Source organism: Engystomops pustulosus, chromosome 10, assembly GCF_040894005.1.
Source record: "Engystomops pustulosus chromosome 10, aEngPut4.maternal, whole genome shotgun sequence".
Lineage (NCBI taxonomy): Eukaryota > Metazoa > Chordata > Amphibia > Anura > Leptodactylidae > Engystomops > Engystomops pustulosus.
Window position 1 is genome coordinate 29,349,586 of NC_092420.1, and position 19,102 is coordinate 29,368,687.

At 48.1% G+C, this 19,102-nt stretch overlaps 1 protein-coding gene across 3 annotated transcripts in view; it reads right to left on the reverse strand.

The window, feature by feature from the left end:
- LOC140104302 (inter-alpha-trypsin inhibitor heavy chain H3-like) overlaps positions 1–19,102 on the reverse strand; it is an 81,068-nt gene that overhangs the window by 12,790 nt on the left and 49,176 nt on the right. For all 3 annotated transcript variants that reach the window (XM_072127783.1, XM_072127782.1, XM_072127781.1), the window contains exon 17: positions 371–397. In XM_072127783.1, the coding sequence (XP_071983884.1) occupies positions 371–397 (27 nt within the window). The remainder of the gene's footprint in view (positions 1–370; positions 398–19,102) is intronic.

Sequence of the window (19,102 nt, forward strand, 5' to 3'; positions counted from 1 at the left end):
AATGGATCAATGCACATAAATATGTTTTTCAGGTATCAGTGTGGAGGCTGTTAGAAAAAGTCAGAGAAGGTCCTGTCCCTGTTCAATGGGTGAATGGGCTGCAAACCCTCATGTGACCTAACCTTTTTTCTTGCAGATCCCCAAAACATGGCCAACCTAAAGTGTATGATGAAATACAGACTCAAAAACGCATCCCGAAGAAGATGTTAGTGTGCATTTAGCCTACAGTAAATTAGGACAATTAATATAGGATAGTGAAACTCTCCATGACAATAAAACAGATAATCGAGATTAGAGGACAGTAATATACAAAAAAATATATATATGCATAAAATCTGAACTGTGTTACATTTTGTTAGCAATAACTTACTTGGAGCTGGCATCAGATAGGACTGCGCTGTTAAGTGAAAATTGAGATATATTAATGGCTGAAAGAGAATATATTACTATTTTAAAAAAAATTTCTGAATGTAAATTTTTTAATTCTATATTATGTCCGTGATTACAAGGTTGTCATTTTGCTTCAGTTTCTCCTCTACTAACAGAATTTAGTGATATTGTTTATAGCAGTATTGTTAGCAGCGACGATTAATGTGACCCAGTGTTTCTCTATATGTGATGGGCATTGTTATCGGTAGGCCATCCACATGTGTCTTTTTAACTTTTTGAATATTTGTCTTTGTATTCTTCTGTATGTATGCTCGTTGCATGGCAACTGCATACTATATAGCGCCTGTGTTGATTCTATCAGTCGGCATCCGATCATGTGACTTACTGGCCTCGGAGGAAAACACCATCCTCTTTTTCTCCCGATCGTGTGACTTCTCACTTGACAGGACTACTTCCTGTTGCATTGTTTTGCACGCCGGGTTTGCGAACCATGTTTTGGTGCTGCAGGTATGTTTTGGACCAATTATTTTACTTATTTTTTGGGGCGGGAGTCTCACTCTGGGTATTTAACCCTTTCAGGACCTGGCCCTTTTTTGTTTTTTCATTTTCATTTTTTACTCCCCATGATCAAAAATCCATAATAGAGATGAGCGAACATACTCGTCCGAGCTTGATGCTCGTTCGAGCATTAGCGTACTCGAAACTGCTCGTTGCTCGGACGAATACTTCGCCCGCTCGAGAAAATGGCAGCTCCCGCCGTTTTGCTTTTTGGCGGCCAGAAACAGAGCCAATCACAAGCCAGGAGACTCTGCACTCCACCCAGCATGACGTGGTACCCTTACACGTCGATAGCAGTGGTTGGCTGGCCAGATCAGGTGACCCTGGGATAGACTAGCCACTGCCCGCGCTGCTCGGATCATTCTGTGTCTGGATGCCGCTAGGGAGAGAGCTGCTGCTGGTCAGGGTTAGCGTTAGTGTGCAGGTAGATTACTGTTAGGCAGGAGTGATTCTCCAAGAACCCAACAGCCCTTCTTAGGGCTACAATAACGTTATACTTTTTTTTTTTTTGTTTGCTTGTGGCTGGGCTTGCTGGCACTAGTAGTGCAGCTAGTACCATATTGTGAGGAATTTGCAGGGGGACTTGCTACCGTTGTGTTTAGCTCTTAGTGACGCACATATCCATCGCAAAGACCGAAGTGGGAAAATTTATTAGGGGTTGGATTTCAATTAGGCACAGTCTGCCATTTCCTTTTTATTTTACGTTTATTTTTTCATAACTCAGCGTCATCTCATCAGTGTGCTTTCATACTTGGCTAGAAAATAGCCAAAGGAGAATCCAAACGGCTTACTTACGCCTACAATAGAGTTATATATATTTTATTTCTGGTTGATCTGCTGGTGGCTGTCCTTGCTGCAGTGCATATACTAGCCAATTGTGAGGAATTTGGAGTGAGACTTGCGACCGCTGTGTTTAGCGCTTAGTGACGCACATATCCATCGCAAAGACCGAAGTGGGATAATTTATTAGGGGTTGGATTTCAATTAGGCACAGTCTGCCATTTCCTTTTTATTTTACGTTTATTTTTTCATAACTCAGCGTCATCTCATCAGTGTGCTTTCATACTTGGCTAGAAAATAGCCAAAGGAGAATCCAAACGGCTTACTTACGCCTACAATAGCGTTATATATATTTTATTTCTGGTTGATCTGCTGGTGGCTGTCCTTGCTGCAGTGCATATACTAGCCAATTGTGAGGAATTTGGAGTGAGACTTGCGACCGCTGTGTTTAGCGCTTAGTGACGCACATATCCATCGCAAAGACCGAAGTGGGATAATTTATTAGGGGTTGGATTTCAATTAGGCACAGTCTGCCATTTCCTTTTTATTTTACGTTTATTTTTTCATAACTCAGCGTCATCTCATCTGGCATAGCAGTGTGCTTTCATAGTTGGCTAGAAAATAGCCATAGCAATAGGATAGCATCGTTTGGTTTTAAAAACTAAAAAACACAAAAAAAAAAAAAAACACAAAAAAAAGCAAAAAAAAAATTAAAGTTATAACTTTCATTTTCAAAATGTTTAACCCGAGGGCTAGGGGTAGAGGACGAGGGCGGGGACGTGGGCGTCCAACTACTGCAGGGGTCAGAGGCCGTGGTCCTGGCCGGGGTGAGACACCACCTGCTGATGAGGGAGCAGGGGAACGCCGCAGAGCTACACTCCCTAGGTTCATGTCTGAAGTTACTGGGACTCGTGGTAGAGCACTGTTGAGGCCAGAACAGTGCGAACAGGTGATGTCGTGGATTGCCGACAATGCTTCAAGCAATTTGTCCACCAGTCAGTCTTCCACGCAGTCCACCCATGTCACCGAAATCGGCACTCCTCCAGCTCCTGCACCTCAGCCTCCTCCCCCCCAGTCTGCCCCCTCCCAGGAAAATTTGGCATTTGAACCGGCATACTCTGAGGAACTGTTTTCTGGACCCTTCCCACAGTCACAAACCACTTGTCCGGTTGCTGCTGAGCAATTTTCCGATGCCCAGGTTTTCCACCAGTCGCAGTCTGTGGGTGATGATGACCTTCTTGACGTAGTGGCAGAAGTGTGTAAAGAGGTGTCCGACGATGAGGAGACGAGGTTGTCAGACAGTGGTGAAGTTGTTGTCAGGGCAGGAAGTCCGAGGGGGGAGCAGACTGAGGGATCGGAGGATGATGAGGTGACAGACCCAAGCTGGGTTGAGAGGCCGGGTGAACACAGTGCTTCTGAGACGGAGGAGAGTCCTATAGCAGAACAGGTTGGAAGAGGCAGTGGTGGGGCCAGACGGAGAGGCAGGGCCAGAGCAGGTGCATCAGCGCCAAATGTGTCACGTAGTGAAGCTCCCGCGGCGAGGGCTAGATTTTCAGAAGTCTGGAGGTTCTTTAAGGAAACACCGGATGACCGACGGACTGTGGTGTGCAACCTTTGCCAAACCAGGATCAGCAGGGGTTCCACCACTACTAGCTTAACTACCACCAGTATGCGCAGGCATATGAATGCTAAACACCCGAATCAGTGGCACCAAGCCCGTTCACCTCCGACCGTGCACACCACTGCTCCTTCCCCTGTGTCAGCTGATAGTCAGCCCCCTGCCCAGGACCCTGGCACAAAAACCCCATCGTTGCCTCCACGATCCTCCACAGCATCCACCAGCGTTCAGCTCTCCATACCCCAGACGCTGGAGCGGAAAAGAAAATATAGTGCAACCCACCCGCACGCCCAAGCCCTTAATGTCCACATCTCCAGATTGCTTAGCCTGGAGATGCTGCCCTATAGGCTAGTAGAGACCGAGGCCTTTCGCAACCTCATGGCGGCGGCCGCCCCTCGGTATTCGGTCCCCAGCCGCCACTACTTTTCCCGATGTGCCGTCCCAGCCCTGCACCAGCACGTGTCAGACAACATCATCCGTGCCCTGACCAACGCCGTTTCTGACAAGGTCCACCTGACCACGGACACGTGGACGAGTGCTGCCGGGCAGGGCCACTATATATCGCTGACGGCACATTGGGTTAACTTGGTGGAGGCTGGGACCGAGTCTGACCCTGGGGCTGGTCATTTACTGCCGACGCCGAGGATTGCGGGGCCTACCTCGGTCCAGGTCTCAAAGGCCTACTATGCCTCCTCCTCCTCCCACCCCTCCTCCACCTCCTCCTCTGAACTACCATCCGTGGGCATGGCGCCATCAGTCGCTAGCTCTAGGCACAGCAGCAGTGCCGTCGCTAAGCGACAGCAGGCGGTGCTCAAACTGCTGAGCCTAGGCGATAAAAGGCACACCGCCCAAGAACTATTACAGGGCATCACGGCGCAGACTGATCTGTGGCTGGCACCGCTGAACCTGAAGCCAGGCATGGTTGTGTGTGACAACGGCCGTAACCTGGTGGCGGCTCTGCAACTCGGCAGACTGACACATGTGCCATGCCTGGCCCATGTGTTAAATCTGATAGTTCAGCGTTTCCTCAAGACATACCCCAATCTGTCAGATTTGCTCACGAAGGTGCGCCGCATCTGTGCGCATTTCAGGAAGTCCAGCACAGATGCTGCCACTCTCAGGGCAGCGCAGCGCCGCCTCCAACTGCCCGCTCACCGACTGTTGTGCGATGTGCCCACGAGGTGGAATTCAACATTAACCATGTTATCCAGAGTTTACCAGCAGCGCAGAGCGATTGTAGACTGCCAGATGTCAACTTCCACCAGAACTGGTAGTCAGGTCAGTCAGCTTCCTCAAGTCTACAATGAGGAGTGGACGTGGATGTCTGATATCTGTCAGGTGCTGAGTAACTTTGAGGAGTCAACACAGATGGTCAGTGGTGATGCCGCCATCATCAGCCTCACCATCCCGCTGCTTGGCCTGTTGAAAAACTCTCTGGTCAGCATGAAGTCGGAAGCTTTGCGCTCGTCACAAGAGACGGGGGAAGAAGATTCCCTTGTTGATAGCCAAAGCACCCTTAGGTCTGTTTCTCAGCACATATCGGAGGAGGTGGAGGAGGATGAGGAGGAAGAGGAGGAGAATGTTGGCGAGACACAAGAGGGGACCATTGTTCAGTCCTTCACTGTTCAGCGTGTATGGGCAGAAGAAGAGGAGTTGGAGGAGTTGGAGGAGGAGGAAATGGACAGTCAGGCCAGTGAGGGGAGTGAATTATTGCGCGTTGGGACTCTGGCGCATATGGCAGATTTCATGCTAGGCTGCCTATCCCGTGACCCTCGCGTTCAAAGAATTTATTCCAGCACCGATTACTGGGTATTCACTCTCCAGGACCCACGGTACAAGCAAAATCTTTCCACTCTCATCCCTGGAGAGGAAAGGAGTGTGAGAATGCATGAATACCAGCAGGCCCTGGTGCACAAGCTGAAACAGTATTTCCCTTCTGACAGCGCTAGCGGCAGAGTGCGTAGTTCTGCGGGACAAGTAGCGAGGGAGAGTAGGCGAGCAGGTAGCTTGTCCAGCACTGGCAAGGGTACGCTTTACAAGGCTTTTGCCAGCTTTATGTCACCCCAGCAAGACACTGTCACCTGTCCCCAGTCTCGGCAGAGTAGGGCTGATCTTTACAGAAAGATGGTGAGGGAGTACGTAGCTGACCATACCATCGTCCTAAATGATCACACAGCTCCCTACAACTACTGGGTTTCAAAGCTGGATATGTGGCACGAACTGGCACTGTACGCCTTGGAGGTTCTTGCCTGCCCTGCCGCTAGCGTCTTGTCCGAGCGGGTTTTCAGTGCAGCTGGTGGCATCATCACCGATAAGCGTACACACCTGTCGACTGACAGCGCCGACAGGCTGACGCTTATTAAGATGAATAAAGCCTGGATTTCTCATAATTTCCAATCTCCACTAGGTGAAGGAAGCTCAATCTGAATAATTTATGCACTCCTCCTCCTCCTCATTTTCCTCCTTCTCCTCCTCTTTGTACACTAAAGCAGAGGAAACTGGCTATTTTTTGACAGGGCCCACTGGCTCTAGCTATAGTACTTTATGCATTTAATTTTTCTGGAGGGCCACCTACCCGGTCCTCTGTTTTAAACAATTTTTGGGAGTGCCACATACAGGCACTCAATCTATTCAATTTTTCTGGAGGGCCACCTACCTGCTCCTCTGGTTTGAAAACTTTTTTGGACTGCCACATACAGGCACTCAATCTATTTCATTTTTCTGGAGGGCCACCTACCTGCTCCTCTGGTTTGAAAACTTTTTTGGACTGCCACATACAGGCACTCAATCTATTTCATTTTTCTGGAGGGCCACCTACCTGCTCCTCTGGTTTGAAAACTTTTTTGGACTGCCACATACAGGCACTCAATCTATTCCATTTTTCTGGAGGGCCACCTACCTGCTCCTCTGGTTTGAAAACTTTTTTGGACTGCCACATACAGGCACTCAATCTATTTCATTTTTCTGGAGGGCCACCTACCTGCTCCTCTGGTTTGAAAACTTTTTTGTACTGCCACATACAGGCACTATCCAAATTAAATTGTCTCCATAGCAGCCTCCACACGTTGTCTCCATTGCTACCTCCAAAAGTCGTCCATATAGCTGCCTCCATACATCGTCCCCTTATCAAACGAGGTGTGTCAGGCACAAATTTGGGTTGTTTTCATGGATTCCACATCAAAGTTGTTAACTTTGTCGCCACCCTGCTGTGTAATCCACAAAATATACTGGCAAACTTTTATCATGTACCGATATTATTTGAGCGCTTCTTGCTCACCTCCTTTGGTTCCTCTCCGCCACCCATTGGTTTGAAGCCTGAGTCCATTTAGGGTATGTCGCCATGACACTCTCTAGCCTGCTGTCGCTGCCTCTGCATGCCGTCCCCTATAGTGTCAGGGTCAATTATTGGATATTTTAGATGCTATCTAGCTTCATTCTGTCACTCTGTCATGGCCATGCTGTTGCCCATAATTTTGGCATAATGGTGCGATTAAGCAGCCTCAGAGGCATCCATGCATGCTGCCCCTGCTGTTTCCTGTCCATTTCCGTGGTGTTTCCATCCTTTTCTGAGGTTCCCAGGTGTTTGGCCAAGCTTCCCTGTGCAGAGCGTTGGTCCCCTTGAAAAATGCTCAAGTCTCCCATTGACTTCAATGGGGTTCGTTATTCGCTAAGCGACAGCAGGCGGTGCTCAAACTGCTGAGCCTAGGCGATAAAAGGCACACCGCCCAAGAACTATTACAGGGCATCACGGCGCAGACTGATCTGTGGCTGGCACCGCTGAACCTGAAGCCAGGCATGGTTGTGTGTGACAACGGCCGTAACCTGGTGGCGGCTCTGCAACTCGGCAGACTGACACATGTGCCATGCCTGGCCCATGTGTTAAATCTGATAGTTCAGCGTTTCCTCAAGACATACCCCAATCTGTCAGATTTGCTCACGAAGGTGCGCCGCATCTGTGCGCATTTCAGGAAGTCCAGCACAGATGCTGCCACTCTCAGGGCAGCGCAGCGCCGCCTCCAACTGCCCGCTCACCGACTGTTGTGCGATGTGCCCACGAGGTGGAATTCAACATTAACCATGTTATCCAGAGTTTACCAGCAGCGCAGAGCGATTGTAGACTGCCAGATGTCAACTTCCACCAGAACTGGTAGTCAGGTCAGTCAGCTTCCTCAAGTCTACAATGAGGAGTGGACGTGGATGTCTGATATCTGTCAGGTGCTGAGTAACTTTGAGGAGTCAACACAGATGGTCAGTGGTGATGCCGCCATCATCAGCCTCACCATCCCGCTGCTTGGCCTGTTGAAAAACTCTCTGGTCAGCATGAAGTCGGAAGCTTTGCGCTCGTCACAAGAGACGGGGGAAGAAGATTCCCTTGTTGATAGCCAAAGCACCCTTAGGTCTGTTTCTCAGCACATATCGGAGGAGGTGGAGGAGGATGAGGAGGAAGAGGAGGAGAATGTTGGCGAGACACAAGAGGGGACCATTGTTCAGTCCTTCACTGTTCAGCGTGTATGGGCAGAAGAAGAGGAGTTGGAGGAGTTGGAGGAGGAGGAAATGGACAGTCAGGCCAGTGAGGGGAGTGAATTATTGCGCGTTGGGACTCTGGCGCATATGGCAGATTTCATGCTAGGCTGCCTATCCCGTGACCCTCGCGTTCAAAGAATTTATTCCAGCACCGATTACTGGGTATTCACTCTCCTGGACCCACGGTACAAGCAAAATCTTTCCACTCTCATCCCTGGAGAGGAAAGGAGTGTGAGAATGCATGAATACCAGCAGGCCCTGGTGCACAAGCTGAAACAGTATTTCCCTTCTGACAGCGCTAGCGGCAGAGTGCGTAGTTCTGCGGGACAAGTAGCGAGGGAGAGTAGGCGAGCAGGCAGCTTGTCCAGCACTGGCAAGGGTACGCTTTACAAGGCTTTTGCCAGCTTTATGTCACCCCAGCAAGACACTGTCACCTGTCCCCAGTCTCGGCAGAGTAGGGCTGATCTTTACAGAAAGATGGTGAGGGAGTACGTAGCTGACCATACCATCGTCCTAAATGATCACACAGCTCCCTACAACTACTGGGTTTCAAAGCTGGATATGTGGCACGAACTGGCACTGTACGCCTTGGAGGTTCTTGCCTGCCCTGCCGCTAGCGTCTTGTCCGAGCGGGTTTTCAGTGCAGCTGGTGGCATCATCACCGATAAGCGTACACACCTGTCGACTGACAGCGCTGACAGGCTGACGCTTATTAAGATGAATAAAGCCTGGATTTCTCATAATTTCCAATCTCCACTAGGTGAAGGAAGCTCAATCTGAATAATTTATGCACTCCTCCTCCTCCTCATTTTCCTCCTTCTCCTCCTCTTTGTACAGTAAAGCAGAGGAAACTGGCTATTTTTTGACAGGGCCCACTGGCTCTAGCTATAGTACTTTATGCATTTAATTTTTCTGGAGGGCCACCTACCCGGTCCTCTGTTTTAAACAATTTTTGGGAGTGCCACATACAGGCACTCAATCTATTCAATTTTTCTGGAGGGCCACCTACCTGCTCCTCTGGTTTGAAAACTTTTTTGGACTGCCACATACAGGCACTCAATCTATTTCATTTTTCTGGAGGGCCACCTACCTGCTCCTCTGGTTTGAAAACTTTTTTGGACTGCCACATACAGGCACTCAATCTATTTCATTTTTCTGGAGGGCCACCTACCTGCTCCTCTGGTTTGAAAACTTTTTTGGACTGCCACATACAGGCACTCAATCTATTCCATTTTTCTGGAGGGCCACCTACCTGCTCCTCTGGTTTGAAAACTTTTTTGGACTGCCACATACAGGCACTCAATCTATTTCATTTTTCTGGAGGGCCACCTACCTGCTCCTCTGGTTTGAAAACTTTTTTGGACTGCCACATACAGGCACTATCCAAATTAAATTGTCTCCATAGCAGCCTCCACACGTTGTCTCCATTGCTACCTCCAAAAGTCGTCCATATAGCTGCCTCCATACATCGTCCCCTTATCAAACGAGGTGTGTCAGGCACAAATTTGGGTTGTTTTCATGGATTCCACATCAAAGTTGTTAACTTTGTCGCCACCCTGCTGTGTAATCCACAAAATATACTGGCAAACTTTTATCATGTACCGATATTATTTGAGCGCTTCTTGCTCACCTCCTTTGGTTCCTCTCTGCCACCCATTGGTTTGAAGCCTGAGTCCATTTAGGGTATGTCGCCATGACACTCTCTAGCCTGCTGTCGCTGCCTCTGCATGGCGTCCCCTATAGTGTCAGGGTCAATTATTGGATGTTTTAGATGCTATCTAGCTTCATTCTGTCACTCTGTCATGGCCATGCTGTTGCCCATAATTTTGGCATAATGGTGCGATTAAGCAGCCTCAGAGGCATCCATGCATGCTGCCCCTGCTGTTTCCTGTCCATTTCCGTGGTGTTTCCATCCTTTTCTGAGGTTCCCAGGTGTTTGGCCAAGCTTCCCTGTGCAGAGCCTTGGTCCCCTTGAAAAATGCTCGAGTCTCCCATTGACTTCAATGGGGTTCGTTATTCGAGACGAGCACTCGAGCATCGGGAAAAGTTCGTCTCGAATAACGAGTACCCGAGCATTTTAGTGCTCGCTCATCTCTAATCCATAACTTTTTTATTTTTCCATGTACAGAGCTGTGTGATGGCTTATTTTCTGCGTAACAAATTGCACTTCATAGAGATGGTATTGAATATTCCATGCCGTGTACTAGGAAGCGGGAAAAAAATTCCAAATGCAGTGAAATCGGTAAAAAAACACATTTGTGCCGTCTTCTTGTGGGCTTGGATCTTACGGATTTCACTGTGCGCCACAAATGACATGTCTACTTTATTCTTTGGGTCTGTGCGATTACGGGGATACCAAATTTATATAGGTTTTATAATTTTTTCATACATTTAAAAAAATTAAAACGTCCTGTACAAAAATTTGGGGGGGGATTTTGCCATCTTCTGGCGCTAATAACTTTTTTATACTTTGGTGTACGGAGCTGTGGGTGTGTCGTTTTTTTGCGGATTTTGATGATGTTTACAATGTTATCAATTTTAGGACTGTTCGACCTTATGATCACTTTTTATAGAATTTTGTTATTTTTTTAAATGACAAAAAAAGTGCCATTTTCGACTTTGGGCGCGATTTTCCGTTACGGGATTAAACACAGTGAAAAGCCGTTATCATATTTTGATAGATCGGGCATTTTCGGATGCGGTGATACCTAATGTGTTTATGATTTTTACTGTTTATTTATATTTATATCAGTTCTAGGGAAAGGGGGGTGATTTGAGTTTTTAGGGTTTTTTATTATAATTTTTTTTTTTTTAACTTTTTTTTATTTTAATTTTTAGTATTTTTCAGACTCCCTAGGGTACTTTAACCCTAGGGTGTGTGCACGATCCTATAATATACTGCCATACTACAGTATGGCAGTATATGGGGATTTTACTACTCATACATTACAATGTGCTGCATTGTAATGCATGGGTTAACCCGAAGTAGCCTCGGGTCTTCGTGAGACCCGAGGTTACCATGGCGACGGATCGCTGCTCCCCAATGACGTCACGGGGAGCGGCGATCCTCGAAAAGATGGCGCCCATGCGCCGCAATCCTTTTGCAGCAGTCGGCAGCTTTGCCGGCGGCGATCAGCGGGAAAACACCCGCGATCGGTGCTGGCACCGATCGCAGGTGTTACCGGTAAGCCTTTGCTGCAATATGCAGCAAAGACTTACCGGCTATGGAGAGGGCTCAGCGCGTGAGCCCTCTCCATGCACCCGCGGCCGACCCGTGACATGCTATTACGTCACGGGTCGTGAACGGGTTAAACAGGCCGCCATAATGCCTTAGTCACTTACCCCTGAGGAAGTCACCAGATAGGTGACAATACGCGTGGCGTCTGACTCATTTCCCTCTCAGTCTGACTTTGCCTGCTGCTTCATTTGTGTCCACTTCCATTCGGACAATTAGAATTCATGCACCGTCCTTTTTGGGTATTGTATTATCCAGCAAGCAGGCATCTCTAGAAACAGGTTTCTTTGCACTGAGAACTTTGTTTTATACACAAATATCCACTACATTGATTTAGTCATCTGATACCTGGTCTTCTTATTGTTTATTCATTTATTTGGTAATTTTTTTGCATTGTCAGAGCGTGTGAGGGAATTCGGGGCTTACTTGCCCTTGGCAGCCATATACACCCTTTTGGGTGTATTATTAAGTGTTTTTAAAATAATTTTTTTGATGTCCTGTGGTTATTTGTTTTCATATTGAATTAATAAACTCTGTCCCATTGTCTAGTCCTGCGTACGCATACTCTTTTTTTTTCTTGCCTTGTAACATATTGTTCATAGCAGTCACATAGCTATAGACACCAATAGTCTGGAATTGATCCGCTGTGGTCTATGGGAGAGTTTTCTAGATATTCTCTGTGCAGCTATTGTGAGTAGATAAGATGTGACATCTTTTAATGTCAGTCGTTTTTTATAAACAGTTTTTTTACATTCGCAAGCTATATTCTTTTAACTATTTATTATGATTGTTACCACTTGTTGCTGGTTTATATTATTACAGCATTCAAAGTGCAAGATACATAATGCGTTATTTTCATAATACAAGTCATTCTGGACACCTCAATCACAGATGTACAATATCTCACAAAAGTGAGTACATCCCTCACATGTCTGGAAATATTTCATTCTATTGTTTGATAGGAAAACACTGAAGATATGACACTTTGATACAACTAGAGATGAGCGAACACTAAAATGCTCGGGTACTCGTTATTCGAGACGAACTTTTCCCGATGCTCGAGTGCTCGTCTCGAATAACGAACCCCATTGAAGTCAATGGGAGACTCGAGCATTTTTCAAGGGGACCAAGGCTCTGCACAGGGAAGCTTGGCCAAACACCTGGGAACCTCAGAAAAGGATGGAAGCACCACGGAAATGGACAGGAAACAGCAGGGGCAGCATGCATGGATGCCTCTGAGGCTGCATAATCGCAACATTATGCCAAAATTATGGGCAACAGCATGGCCATGACAGAGTGACAGAATGAAGCTAGATAGCATCTAAAACATCCAATAATTGACCCTGACACTATAGGGGACGGCATGCAGAGGCAGCGGCAGCAGGCTAGAGAGTGTCATGGCGACATACCCTAAATGGACTCAGGCTTCAAACCAATGGGTGGCAGAGAGGAACCAAAGGAGGTGAGCAAGAAGCGCTCAAATAATATCGGTACATGATAAAAGTTTGCCAGTATATTTTGTGGATTACACAGCAGGGTGGCGACAAAGTTAACATGGAAGCCATGAAAACAACCCAAAATTCTGCCTGACACAGCTCGTTTGATAAGGGGACCATGTATGGAGGCAGTGAACTAGTAGTAGATTAAAGGTGCTGCAGTTAAAACTATGTTAGTTGGATCTTGGCATGGAGCTGGCGCTCCGCTGCCAGGCGAGCTTTCGCCAATCCAAGCCCCTGTCTGTAGGCTACTCCCCAAACAGCACTTCTAAGAACCTTTTGTATAAGATCAAGTGTAGTAGCGTTCTTATAAGTTTAGGATATGGCGGGTGAGGGGAATGTAAACAGCTGCGCAAGAAGCGCTGAAATAATATCGGTAAATGATAAAAGTTTGCCAGTATTTTTTGTGGATTACACAGCAGGGTGGCGACAAAGTTAACAAGTTTGTTGTGGAAGCCATGAAAACAACCCAAAATTCTGCCTGACACAGCTCGTTTGATAAGGGGACCATGTATGCTTACAGTTCATGCCAGTCGCTGCACTGGCTGCCAGTCTCCTTTCGAATACAGTTTAAAATAATAATAACCCTCATCCATAAAGCTCTGTATAATGCTGCACCCCCCTACCTCTCCTCTCTTATCTCAGTCTATCGCCCAACCCGTGCTCTTAGATCCGCCAGTGATCTTAGATTAACCTCTACCCTAGTGCGGACCTCCCACTCGCGTCTCCAAGACTTCTCTAGAGCTGCACCAATTCTATGGAATGCTCTGCCCCGGACTATCAGACTAATACCTAACCTCCAAAGTTTCAAACGTGGTCTTAAAACCCATTTCTTTAGGCAAGCCTATAACACTCATTAACTGCATGAAGTTTTAACTCTTCTACTAACCCGTCCTGTGTCGTCCTCCCATCTGTTATCCAGCAACCAACAGGCACCAGACTTCTCTGCAGTCCCATTCACCCTGGACCTGGTATATAAGATGACGGCTGAGTGGTTCAAGCGACAGCAATTCCATTTATTATATTTTGTTCTATTCCCTAAGAAGAATGGCTTGACCATTAAATATTCTTTTACCTCGTGTTACCCCATCATCTTCATAAACCGTAAGCTCTGGCGAGCAGGGACCTCACTCCTGTTGTTCCATACAAATGTTGTGCTCTGTTACATTACATTTGTATTTGTTTCCTATGATTTGTAAAGCGCTACAGAATATGATGACGCTATATAAATAAAGATTATTATTATTATTATTATGGAGGCAGTGAACTAGTAGTAGATTAAAGGTGCTGCAGTTAAAACTATGTTAGTTGGATCTTGGGATGGAGCTGGCGCTCTTCAGCCACGCGAGCTTTCGCCAATCCAAGCCCCTGTCTCTAGGCTACTCCCCAAACAGCACTTCTAAGAACCTTTTGTATAAGATCAAGTGTAGTAGCGTTCTTATAAGTTTGGGATATGGCGGGTGAGGGGAATGTAAACAGCTGCGCAAGAAGCGCTGAAATAATATCGGTTAATCATAAAAGTTTGCCAGTATATTTTGTGGATAACACAGCAGGGTGGCGACAAAGTTAACAACTTTGATGTGGAATCCATGAAAACAACCCAAATTTCTGCCTGACACACCTCGTTTGATAAGGGGAGGATGTATGGAGGCAGCTATATGGACGACTTTTGGAGGTAGCAATGGAGACAACGTGTGGAGGCTGCTATGGAGACAATTTAATTTGGATAGTGCCTGTATGTGGCAGTCCCAAAAAGTTTTCAAACCAGAGGAGCAGGTAGGTGTCCCTTCAGAAAAATGGAATAGATTGAGTGCATGTATGTGGCAGTCCCAAAAATTTTTCAAACCAGAGGAGCAGGTAGGTGGCCCTCCAGAAAAATGGAATAGATTGAGTGCCTGTATGTGGCAGTCCAAAAAAGTTTTCAAACCAGAGGAGCAGGTAGGTGTCCCTCCAGAAAAATGGAATAGATTGAGTGCCTGTATGTGGCAGTCCCAAAAAAGGTTCAAACCAGAGGAGCAGGTAGGTGGCCCTCCAGTAAAATGGAATAGATTGAGTGCCTGTATGTGGCAGTCCCAAAAATTTTTTAAAACAGAGGACCGGGTAGGTGGCCCTCCAGAAAAATGGAATAGATTGAGTGCCTGTATGTGGCACTCACAAAAATTGTTTCAAACAGAGGACCGGGTAGGTGGCCCTCCAGAAAAATTAAATGCATAAAGTACTATAGCAAGAGCCAGTGGGCCCTGTCAAAAAATAGCCAGTTTCCTCTGCTTTACTGTACAAAGAGGAGGAGAAGGAGGAAAATGAGGAGGAGGAGGAGTGGATCAATTATTCAGGTTGAGCTTCCTTCACCTGGTGGAGATTGGAAATTCTGAGAAATCCAGGCTTTATTCATCTTAATAAGCGTCAGCCTGTCAGCGCTGTCAGTCGACAGGCGTGTACGCTTATCTGTGATGATGCCACCAGCTGCACTGAAAACCCGCTCGGACAAGACGCTAGCGGCAGGGCAGGCAAGAACCTCCAAGGCGTACAGCGCCAGTTCGTGCCACATGTCCAGCTTTGAAACCCAGTAGTTGTAGGGAGCTGTGTGATCATTTAGGACGATGGTATGGTCAGCTACGTACTCCCTCACCATCTTTCTGTAAAGATCAGCCCTACTCTGCCGAGACTGGGGACAGGTGACAGTGTCTTGCTGGGGTGACATAAAGCTGGCAAAAGCCTTGTAAAGCGTACCCTTGCCAGTGCTGGACAAGCTGCCTGCTCGCCTACTCTCCCTCGCTACTTGTCCCGCAGAACTATGCACTCTGCCGCTAGCGCTGTCAGAAGGGAAATACTGTTTCAGCTTGTGCACCAGGGCCTGCTGGTATTCATGCATTCTCACACTCCTTTCCTCTGCAGGGATGAGAGTGGAAAGATTTTGCTTGTACCGTGGGTCCAGGAGAGTGAACACCCAGTAATCGGTGCTGGAATAAATTCTTTGAACGCGAGGGTCACGGGATAGGCAGCCTAGCATGAAATCTGCCATATGCGCCAGAGTACCAACGCGTAAGAATTCACTCCCCTCACTGGCCTGACTGTCCATTTCCTCCTCCTCCAACTCCTCCAACTCCTCTTCTTCTGCCCATACACGCTGAACAGTGAAGGACTCAACAATGGTCCCCTCTTGTGTCTCGCCAACATTCTCCTCCTCTTCCTCCTCATCCTCCTCCACCTCCACCTCCTCCGATATGCGCTGAGAAACAGACCTGAGGGTGCTTTGGCTATCAACAAGGGAATCTTCTTCCCCCGTCTCTTGTGACGAGCGCAAAGCTTCCGACTTCATGCTGATCAGAGAGTTTTTCAACAGGCCAAGCAGTGGGATGGTGAGGCTGATGATGGCGGCATCGCCACTGACCATCTGTGTTGACTCCTCAAAGTTACTCAGCACCTGACAGATATCAGACATCCACGTCCACTCCTCATTGTAGACTTGAGGAAGCTGACTGACCTGACTACCAGTTCTGGTGGAAGTTGACATCTGGCAGTCTACAATCGCTCTGCGCTGCTGGTAAACTCTGGATAACATGGTCAGTGTTGAATTCCACCTCGTGGGCACGTCGCACAACAGTCGGTGAGCGGGCAGTTGGAGGCGGCGCTGCGCTGCCCTGAGAGTGGCAGCATCTGGGCTTGACTTCCTGAAATGCGCACAGATGCGGCGCACCTCCGTGAGCAAATCAGACAGATTGGGGTATGTCTTGAGGAAACGCTGAACTATCAGATTTAACACATGGGCCAGGCATGGCACATGTGTCAGTCTGCCGAGTTGCAGAGCCGCCACCAGGTTACGGCCGTTGTCACACACAACCATGCCTGGCTTCAGGTTCAGCGGTGCCAGCCACAGATCAGTCTGCGCCGTGATGCCCTGTAATAGCTCTTGGGCGGTGTGCCTTTTGTCGCCTAGGCTCAGCAGTTTGAGCACCGCCTGCTGTCGCTTAGCGACGGCACTGCTGCTGTGCCTAGAGCTACCGACTGATGGCGCCGTGCCCACGGATGGTAGTTCGGAGGAGGAGGTGGAGGAGGGGTGGGAGGAGGAGGAGGCATAGTAGGCCTGAAACACCTGGACCGAGGTAGGCCCCGCAATCCTCGGCGTCGGCAGTATATGACCAGCCCCAGGGTCAGACTCGGTCCCAGCCTCCACCAAGTTAACCCAATGTGCCGTCAGCGATATATAGTGGCGCTGCCCGGCAGCACTCGTCCACGTGTCCGTGGTCAGGTGGACCTTGTCAGAAACGGCGTTGGTCAGGGCACGGGTGATGTTGTCTGACACATGCTGGTGCAGGGCTGGGACGGCACATCGGGAAAAGTAGTGGCGGCTGGGGACCGAATACCGAGGGGCGGCCGCCGCCATGAGGTTGCGAAAGGCCTCGGTCTCTACTAGCCTATAGGGCAGCATCTCCAGGCTAAGCAATCTGGAGATGTGCACATTAAGGGCTTGGGCGTGCGGGTGGGTTGCACTATATTTGCGTTTCCGCTCCAGCGTCTGGGGTATGGAGAGCTGAACGCTGGTGGATGCTGTGGAGGATCGTGGAGGCGACGATGGGGTTTTTGTGGCAGGGTCCTGGGCAGGGGGCTGACTAGCAGCTGACACAGGGGAAGGAGCAGTGGTGTGCACGGCCGGAGGTGAACGGGCTTGTTGCCACTGAGTGGGGTGTTTAGCATTCATATGCCTGCGCATACTGGTGGTAGTTAAGCTAGTAGTGGTGGAACCCCTGCTGAGCCTGGTTTGGCAAATGTTGCACACCACAGTCCGTCGGTCATCCGGTGTTTCCTTAAAGAACCTCCAGACTTCTGAAGATCTAGCCCTCGCCGCAAGAGCCCTCACCACGGGAGCTTCACTAGTTGACACATTTGGCGCTGATGCACCAGCTCTGGCCCTGCCTCTCCGTCTGGCCCCACCACTGCCTCTTCCAACCTGTTCTGGTCGAGGACTCTCCTCCGTCTCAGAAGCACTGTGTTCACCCGGCCTCTCAACCCAGCTTGGGTCTGTCACTTCATCATCCTCCGATCCCTCAGTCTGCTCCCCCCTCGGACTTCCTGCCCTGACAACAACTTCCCCACTGTCTGACAACCGTGTCTCCTCATCGTCGGACACCTCTTTACACACTTCCACTACGTCAAGAAGGTCATCATCACCCACAGACTGTGACTGGTGGAAAACCTGGGCATCGGAAAATTGCTCAGCAGCAACCGGACAAGTGGTTTGTGACTGTGGGAAGGGTCCAGAAAACAGTTCCTCAGAGTATGCCGGTTCAAATGCCAAATTTTCCTGGGAGGGGGCAGACTGGGGGGGAGGAGGCTGAGGTGCAGGAGCTGGAGGAGTGGCGATTTCGGTGACATGGGTGGACTGCGTGGAAGACTGACTGGTGGACAAATTGCTCGAAGCATTGTCAGCAATCCACGACATCACCTGTTCGCACTGTTCTGGCCTCAACAGTGCTCTACCACGAGTCCCAGTAACTTCAGACATGAACCTAGGGAGTGTAGCTCTGCGGCGTTCCCCTGCTCCCTCGTAAGCAGGTGGTGTCTCACCCCGCCCAGGACCACGGCCTCTGACCCCTGCAGTAGTTGGACGCCCACGTCCCCGCCCTCGTCCTCTACCCCTAGCCCTCGGGTTAAACATTTTTAAAATGAGAGTTATAACTTTAATTTTTTTTTAACTTTTTTTTGTGTTTTTTGTTTTTTTTTGTGTTTTTTGTTTTTTTTGTTTTTTTTTGTGTTTTTGAGTTTTTAAAACCAAACGATGCTATCCTATTGCTATGGCTATTTTCTAGCCAAGTATGAAAGCACACTACTATGCCAGATGAGATGACACTGAGTTATTAAACAAAATAAACGTAAAAAAAAAAAGGACAAATGGCAGACTGTGCCTAATTGAAATCCAACCCCTACTAAATTTTCCCACTTCGGTCTTTGCTATGGATATGTGCGTCACTAAGCGCAAAACACAGCGGTCGCAAGTCTCACTACAAATTGCTCAGAATTGGCTAGTACATGCACTGCAGCAAGTACAGCCACCAGCAGATCAACCAGAAATCAAATATATAGAACGCTACTGTAGGCGTAAGTAAGCTGTTTGGATTCTCCTATGGCTATTTTCTAGCCAAGTATCAAAGCACACTACTATGCAAGATGAGATGACACTGAGTTATTAAACAAAATAAACGTAAAAAAAAAAGTTAATGGCAGACTGTGCCTAATTGAAATCAAACCCCTACTAAATTTTCCCACTTTGGTGTTTGAGGTGGATATGTGTGCCACTAAGAGCTAAACACAACGGTAGCAAGTCCCCCTGCTAATTCCTCACAAAATGGTACTAGATGCAAATAAAAAAAAAAAAAGTAGAACGTTATTGTAGCCCTAAGAAGGGCTGTTGGGTTCTTGGAGAATCACTCCTGCCTAACAGTAAGCTAATAGAACACCCTAACGCTTTCCCTGACCAGCAGCAGCTCTCTCCCTAGCGGCATC